The sequence below is a fragment of the Chiloscyllium plagiosum genome, chromosome 31 (assembly GCF_004010195.1).
Source record: "Chiloscyllium plagiosum isolate BGI_BamShark_2017 chromosome 31, ASM401019v2, whole genome shotgun sequence".
NCBI classification, from domain to species: domain Eukaryota; kingdom Metazoa; phylum Chordata; class Chondrichthyes; order Orectolobiformes; family Hemiscylliidae; genus Chiloscyllium; species Chiloscyllium plagiosum.
Genome location: NC_057740.1, coordinates 7,253,319 through 7,260,939, shown reverse-complemented (window position 1 = coordinate 7,260,939; position 7,621 = coordinate 7,253,319). Strand labels below are relative to the sequence as shown.

Here is a 7,621-nt window from a genome sequence, read left to right as displayed (position 1 = left end):
TGGATGGGTATATGAATAGGAGGGGTTTGGAGGGTTATGGGCCGGGTGCTGGCAGGTGGGACTAGTTTGGGTTGGGATATCTGGTCGGCATGGATGGGTTGGACCAAAGGGTCTGTTTCCATGCTGTACATCTCGATGACTCTATGACATTGAAAGTGATTTTTTTATATAATACACATCAGCAAAACATGGGAGAGCAATGAGTTAGGTGCTATGCCAAGTCAATGTGAGATTGTTGAGGCACATCGTGCACAAGGATGCATTAGCAACAATTACTTATGTCAACTTGGCTCTCTCACTAGAAGTTTTAAGATTAAATTTGGAACACATATCCATGAGGAAGAAAACAACAGCAATGATTTGAGCTGAACAGAGCTCGTGGAGTTAGATTTATTAAAAATAAAATAACCGAAATGAGGAACCACGTGTATAAACATAAACATCCATTCTACTGCAGCTGTACACAGAACTGGCCAACAATAAATATGGCATCCTCGACCTACTTGAAATTTAAAGGATAGATTACACCGTAGATCCAACAATTCAATACATGACCATTGAAGTATGATTGGAAGAAAGCAACTGCTCAAAATTTCTTTTTACGTTATCACAAAGATTTAAAACTTTCCTCAAAGCTGTAAGAACTACCATTACCATTATTTGAAACCATCCATTCTTATTTAAAGAGAACAAACTTCAAAAGAAATGAAAATACCTCAGAAGTCAAGCTTATCGAATGATTATTAGCTCTATCAGTTGTAAATTTTTTAAAATTCACTTTGTAGGACTTGGACATCGCTGGTTGGCCAGCATTGATAATCCATCCTTATTTGCCCTTAAAGTGGTGATGAGCTGTCTTCTTGAATCAAACCACTTGCTGTGATTTGACCCACAATGCCGGTAGGGAGGGAATTCAAGGAGAGAGGTGAGTGGCCTGGAGGGTAACTTGCAGGTGGTGGCATTTCCAAGTGCCTGCTGCCCTTGTCCTTCTAGGTGGAAGTGGTCATGGGTTTGGAATGTGCTGTCTAAGGATCTTTGGTGAATTTCTGTCATACATCTTGTAGATTGCAGACACTCCTACTGAGCAGGAGAATCAACGTTTCGGGCATAAGCCCTTCTTCAGGAATGCTCAGGCTTTAGCCCAAAACGTCGATTCTCCAGTTCCTTGAATGCTGCCTGACCTGCTGCGCTTTTCCAGCAATACATTTTCAGCTCTGATCTCCAGCATCTGCAGCCCCCACTTTCTCCTCGAAGACTACTACTGAGTGCCAATGGTAGTGGGATCGAATGAAGCAGCAGTGTATACTATCCGCAAGGTACACTGCAGAATGTTTGTAGATGTGGTGCCAATCAAGCAGGCTGGTTTGTCCAGGATGGTGTCAAGTTTCTTGAGCATTGTTGGAGCTGCACCCATCCAGGTAAGTGGGAAGTGTTCCATCACACTCCTGACTTGTACCTTGTAGATGGTGGATAGACTTTGGGATGTCAGGAAGTGAATTACACGCCACGGTATCCCTAGTCTCTGGCCTGCTGTTGCAGCCACTGTGTTTATGTGGTGAGCCCAGTTGAGTTTCTGGTCATTGGTAACCCCAATGATGTCAACAGTGACAGTAATACTGCTGAATGTCAAGGGGCGGTGGTTAGTGTGTCTCTTATTGGTGATGGTCATTGTCTGGCATTTGTGGGGCGCAAATGTTACCACTTGTCGGCCCAAGACTAGATATTGTCCCGATCTTGTTGCATTTGACCACAGACTGCTTCAATATCTGAGAAGTCACAAATGGTGCTGAATGCTGTGCAATCATTGTCAAACATCCCCATTTCTGATCTTATGATAGAGGGAAGGTCATTGATGAAGCAGCTGAAGATTAGAGAGGAAGGTGGAGCGGATAGGTGGGAACCTGCCAACCTTCCTTTCTAAGCTCTCACCTTCATCCCCACCTCCAACCACCTATCGTACTCTAGGGTACCTTCTCCCCAACCCCACCCCGGAGGCTCCCTACCTCATTCCTGACGAAGGGGTTTTGCCCGAAATGTCGATCTTCCTGCTCCTCGGATGCTGCCTGACCTACTGTGCTTTTCTAAGACCACTTTAATCTAGATTCCCAGGATAACTCCCTCCCGACTATAAACCACTATGCCACCACATTTGTTGGGTCGGTCCTGCCGGTGGAACAGGATATATCCAGGGATGGTAATGGTGGTGTTATATGTAAGGTATGATTGCATAAGAATGACTATGTCAATCTATTGCTTGACGGTGAGACAGCTCTCCAAATTTTGGCTCTAGCCCTCAGATGCTGGTAAGGAAGACTTTGCATGGTCAGCAGGGCTGTTTGTGTTTTTGCCGTTGTCTTTTCTGGTTCCAAGTTCAATGCCAAGTGGTCCATCCAGCCTCATTTCCTTGTTGTGACTTTCTAGCAATTGAAATAACTGAGTGGCTTGCTCGGCCATTTCAGTGGGCAGTTCAGTCAACCACATTGCTGTGGCTCTAGAGTGGCACGTAGGCGAGACCAGCTATGGTTTGCAGATAAAGGATAATGAGTGAACCAGATGGGTTTTTCCTGACGATTGACAATGGCTTCTTCATTCAACTCTTAACCCAAGATTTATTGTAAATCAAATTCAAAGTCCACCAAACTGCAGTGGCAGGATTCGAACCCAGGTCCCCAGAACATCGTTCTCGGTTTCTGGATTAATAGTCCAGCGATAATAGCACTAGGCCACCACCTCCCCTTAATAAATAACGCAGCCCATTGCCGATGTCAAGAAGGTTCGCCAAATTTGGTGCCATCTGAGAAGTTCTATGGCTGACGTAACAAATCAAAACATTTTTCCATGCTGTCAACAAAACATATCAGGTTGTTCCAAAGAGTTTTAAAACCAAAATAATTTAAGTGTAGTCATGATTGTAATGTAGGAAATGTGGACACCAACTTGCGTGAAACAAAATGCTAAAGAGATGGAATCTACTTCTCAATTCTAAGATGAACACTTTAACAATCAAAAAACTGGTTTGGAGAGATCCGGCACACATGCAAATATGTGACCCACTGTCATGAAGCACCAGCTGTTCCTGAAGACACGATTTGGAGTTGCAGGTGTTGGACTGGGGTGTACAAAGTTAAAAATCACAACAACAGGTTATAGTCCAACAGGATTAATTGGAAGCACTAGCTTTCGGAGCACAGCTCCTTCATCAGGTGGTTGCCTCATCACAACCACCTGATGGAGGAGCAGTGCTCAGAAAGCTAGTGCTTCCAATTAGTCCTGTTGGGCTATAACCTGTTGTTGTGTAATTTTTAACTTTGCTCCTGAGGACGAACGTCACATTTTAAAGCAGGACTCCATAGGTGGCGCTCAAAGATGCTTTCTACAGTTAAAAGCCTGGAGCAATAAAAAAAACTATCACTAGTCTGCCCCAACCGCAATACATATTAACAGCATACTTCCCTGTCAGTGCATCAGTTGCTGTAATGGTGAAAATGCTGTCTGCAGCAATGTTACTCTGAAGAAATACACTAGTTCAATTCGATCCTGTACGTAAATAAGAAATTGCCTGAGTGGCGCCAACTAATACTTAGTTTTCCCGGTACCTGTGTATTTGAATGAAATTTTTTTTAATCACTATTTCAACCAGGATAAAATGATTATGATGAAAAGTTCGGCAAAACGTGCAGGAGAGGGCACATTTCGCCCCCATTGCGGTGAAATTTTATCCCGGTGAATTGTTGAGAATAAATCGACAAACGGGTGATCGGGCATTTAGCGCCTTTTTAGCACCTCAGACCTCCCGCGCAACCAAACACTGGGGGAGGAAGGTGGGCCAACCGCTGACTGACAGGTGAACGGGCCAATCAGATACAGCGGAGCAGGAGACAGGGCCAATAGTAGCGCGACAGTCATTAGGCTAGGTTGCTGTGTAAACAGCCCGCCTCTGGGTGCAGTTGGAAAGCCATGAAGTTTTTAAACCATTTAAAAGTAGATTTAACACGGAATTAGAATAGCAGGGAGCGGATGGTCAACGTCCAAAGAGATAAGAGTAGATCTTTATAGATCTATTCACGGACGAATGTTATTTTGACAGTGGTATCCTCAGGGAAGCCCCGCTCTGTCGATTACTTAACGGGGGAGGCGAATCCTCTTCTCCCGCGCGTAGCGGTGGATATTTTTAACCCTCTAGTGCCAGCTTGAGTTGCTCGTTGCTAAATACTTGCTTATGTGGACAGCCTTTTGTTCCCTCTTCAGTCATCCCATTCAAATTGGGCGCCCTCCTGTTAACTTCCTACGTACAACCCTCTTATGTGGAATACCTGCTTTCCCCGATAGAAGAGTCGCTGCCGATCCGCCTCCACCCCGAACGCTTCCCGGATCTTTTCCCTCAGCTCCTGCACCGGGGTCAGTTTGGAGAGCCCGTCAATGTGCCGCGTCTCCCTGCCGTCCATGGTTCGCACCTGGATCCACATCTTCAATCACACTCACTTCAACAAAAGCGAAGAATGATAATCACTTCGGACGCGCTGATGCCTTTTTTTTTACTACCCCCAATCTCCTTCTCAGTGACAGGGGGATGGGAAGCTTTCCCGCGAATTCAATTGTTTTTTTTTAAATCTTCCCCCCCTTCTCCTTGAACCCAACGGATCTGCTCCGCGCGCGCAGCATCCAATTCAAACCCGCGCTCTCCCGCCTATTGCAGCGCGCGCATAGCCGCCCTGCTCCGATTGGACTGCGAGCCCGGGCGCCGCACCGCCCACTCCAAGAACGTCAGCGCGCCCGACCAATGACCTCACTGCGTCGGGCGGTCCCCGCTGTTGCCTCGCCCTTTGAGGGGCAACTCGGCGGCGCGAAGCAAATCGCGCGAGGTTATGAGGATCGTGTTGGGTTGGCCACCTGAGGAGAAGCGCTGAGCTGTCTGAGAGGCAAAAAAAAGGTGGCCAAGAGAGGGAGGCCGAAAGGTGGTGAAGGAAGGACGAAAACCTTCACAAAACAACGCCACGCGTGAAACATGTCAGAGGGAAAAAAAAAGTAGATGCCCCCATTCTTTATCAGCACACGCTTTGGCGCCAAAATCTCAGGTGGTTTTTGTTTGCTTGGCGGGAAATGCCTGATCCCAGTGAGTCAGAAATGGAGCCACTCCTCTAACATAAACCACAAATATTCTATTGCGGAACATTGTACAGTATGTGTCATTGAGAAAACAGCACAGCAACGATCCTCACCGTTAACTTTGGCGACATGCCTCTGGCAAGCGGTCGTAATTCCGCTCCATTGACTCACGACAATTTAGTTACACAAATTATCATGTCCAAACTTATTTTTCTTATTTTCTCGCTCTTCTGCTAGTGGTTTTGTATCCGATTTTGAGCTCAAGATTTTCAGTTTGCAGTCGTGCATATATTCCTCTCAGATTATGGGATCTACGTACCCTGAAGTTACAATAAATAGAAAATGCAATTTTGGCATAAACGCATTTTATACCGTCGAAGTAGCTTATTAACCCAGCAAAGATCAACATCCTCACAAGATCAGAGCATATTTTTAAGCTACAACTTTCTAAATTGCAAAAGCATCTTTTTAGGTTCATGAATAGGAAGTGTTTAGTGGGATATGGGTCAAGTGCTGGCAAATGGGACTAGATTAATTTCGGATATCTGGTCGGCATGGACGACTTGGGCCAAATGGTTTGTTTCTGTGCTGTACATTTCTATGACTCTAATATTAATTGTAGGAAAAATCTTTGAAAAGGTGAAATGAGGCAGTAGGATATGCAGGAATAGCAGAGGGCTGTTCACACCCACAATAGAGAGACAAAGGAAATTCATGCAAACATGAGGCAACTACCAAGGTTAGTAAGTGAGCCTGGACTTAAGCATGAAAAGCAATGCAGGGCAAGAATGTGGCTACTTTTCACCATGCCTCACTTGTAAGCTGTGATTTCAGACTTGAGATTCACTGAGGAATATTCTGAAATGTCAGGTGGTTAGTGTAGACAATAGTCACATTGAACTTGAAAAGTATTGAGTTGTACAACTCAGATGTTTCTATGCAATTTTGATCTATAGTTACTTATTTCTCATAGATCCTTCACATCTCTTATATCTATGACACTCAAATAATATTTATTGTGTAGCTAGCATGTATTGTCCATTTCTATATTTTCCCTTTAGAAGGTGAGTGTGTTGTCGGCATATCCTCTGCTATTAGACAGGGAGTTCCAGGATTTTGACCAGCACAGCAACAGAATGGCAATATATTCCAAGTTGGTGTGCTGTGTGACTTGGGAAGCTGGGTGTCTGGAGAACTTAATGTTCCCATGAATCTGCTGCCTTTCTAGGTAGTAGAGGACAATGCTTACAGCAATAAGCTTCTTCTCAGTTGTATAAATCAAGTAGTGTTTTTAAATTAATTTTTTTTAAAACTTATTGACAATGTTGAGTTATTCTGGCTAAGTCTGAATTTGAAGGATTTTTTTTGCAAGGCCCAACAAGTTCTCTTGTCAAAACTTACCAAACTTGCCTCATTAATGATGAAAGTGAGGACTGCAGATGCTGGAGATCAGAGTCAAGATGAGAGTGGTGCTGGAAAAGCACAGCAGAGCAGGCAGCATCCAAGGAGCAGGAAAATTGATGTTTCGGGCAAAAGCCCTTCATCAGGAAGACCATCTTCTTACAATCAGATTCCTGATGAAGGGCTTTTGCCCGAAACGTCAATTTTCCTGCTCCTCAGATGCTGCCTGTTCTGCTGTGCTTTTCCAGGACCACTCTAATCTTGCCTTATTAATGAGCTACCACACTTCCATGGTGTCTGTCATGTCCAGATACTGCCTCAGTTACCACTTACTGTTCCATGGACAACTCGGCAGAGTGGATATTCAGTGCCATCCCTTCACCCACATAAGTACTGTCAATCTGAAGCTGCCCTGCACCAAAGCTGAAATTTGCCCCAGACATGATAGAGGGTATCAATCCAGGGTAGTTTCAATGTGAGACTTATTCCTCCTCAAGGACCAGCACACAAGACAATACAAGCATAATCTGAGGTTGCCAGCCTGGTCAAAGCATTCTCAGCAGTCGGGAGGAATGCTCAGCATTGTAAGAAGACGGTCATAGAGATGTAAAGCACAGAAACAGACACTTCGGTCGAACTTATCCATGCCTACCAGATTTAATCTAAATTGATGTCAAATTAATCTAGTCCCATTTGCCAGCATTTGGCCCATATCCTTCTAAACCCTTCCAATACATATATCCATCCAGATTCCTTTTAAGTATTGCAATTGTACCAGCCTCCACCACATCTGGAAGTTCATTCCATACATGCACTCCCCTGTACATGAAAAAGTTACCCCTTAGGTCCCTTTTTAAATATTTCCCCTCTCACCCTAAACTTATGCCTTCTAGTTCTGGACTTGCCACCTCAGGGAAAAGACCTTGTCTATTTCACCTATCCATGCCCCTCATGATTTTATAAAACCTCTATAAGGTCACCCCTCAGCCTCTGACGCTCCAGGAAAAACGGGCCCAACCTATTAAGCCTCTCCCTCTACCTCAAACCCATCAACGCTGGTAACACTCGTGTAAATCTTTTCTGAACCCTTTCAAGTTTCACAACATCCTGTACA

The 7,621-nt window shown here is 44.6% G+C and overlaps 1 protein-coding gene across 1 annotated transcript in view; it reads right to left on the bottom strand.

Annotated features, from left to right (window-relative positions):
• uhrf1 (ubiquitin-like with PHD and ring finger domains 1) overlaps positions 1 to 4,763 on the bottom strand; it is a 36,947-nt gene extending 32,184 nt beyond the window's left edge. Inside the window, exon 1 of the mRNA XM_043720915.1 lies at positions 4,314 to 4,763. Coding sequence (XP_043576850.1) covers positions 4,314 to 4,466 — 153 coding nt within the window. The 5' untranslated portion in view covers positions 4,467 to 4,763. The remainder of the gene's footprint in view (positions 1 to 4,313) is intronic.
• Between the last annotated feature and the right edge of the window lie 2,858 nt (positions 4,764 to 7,621).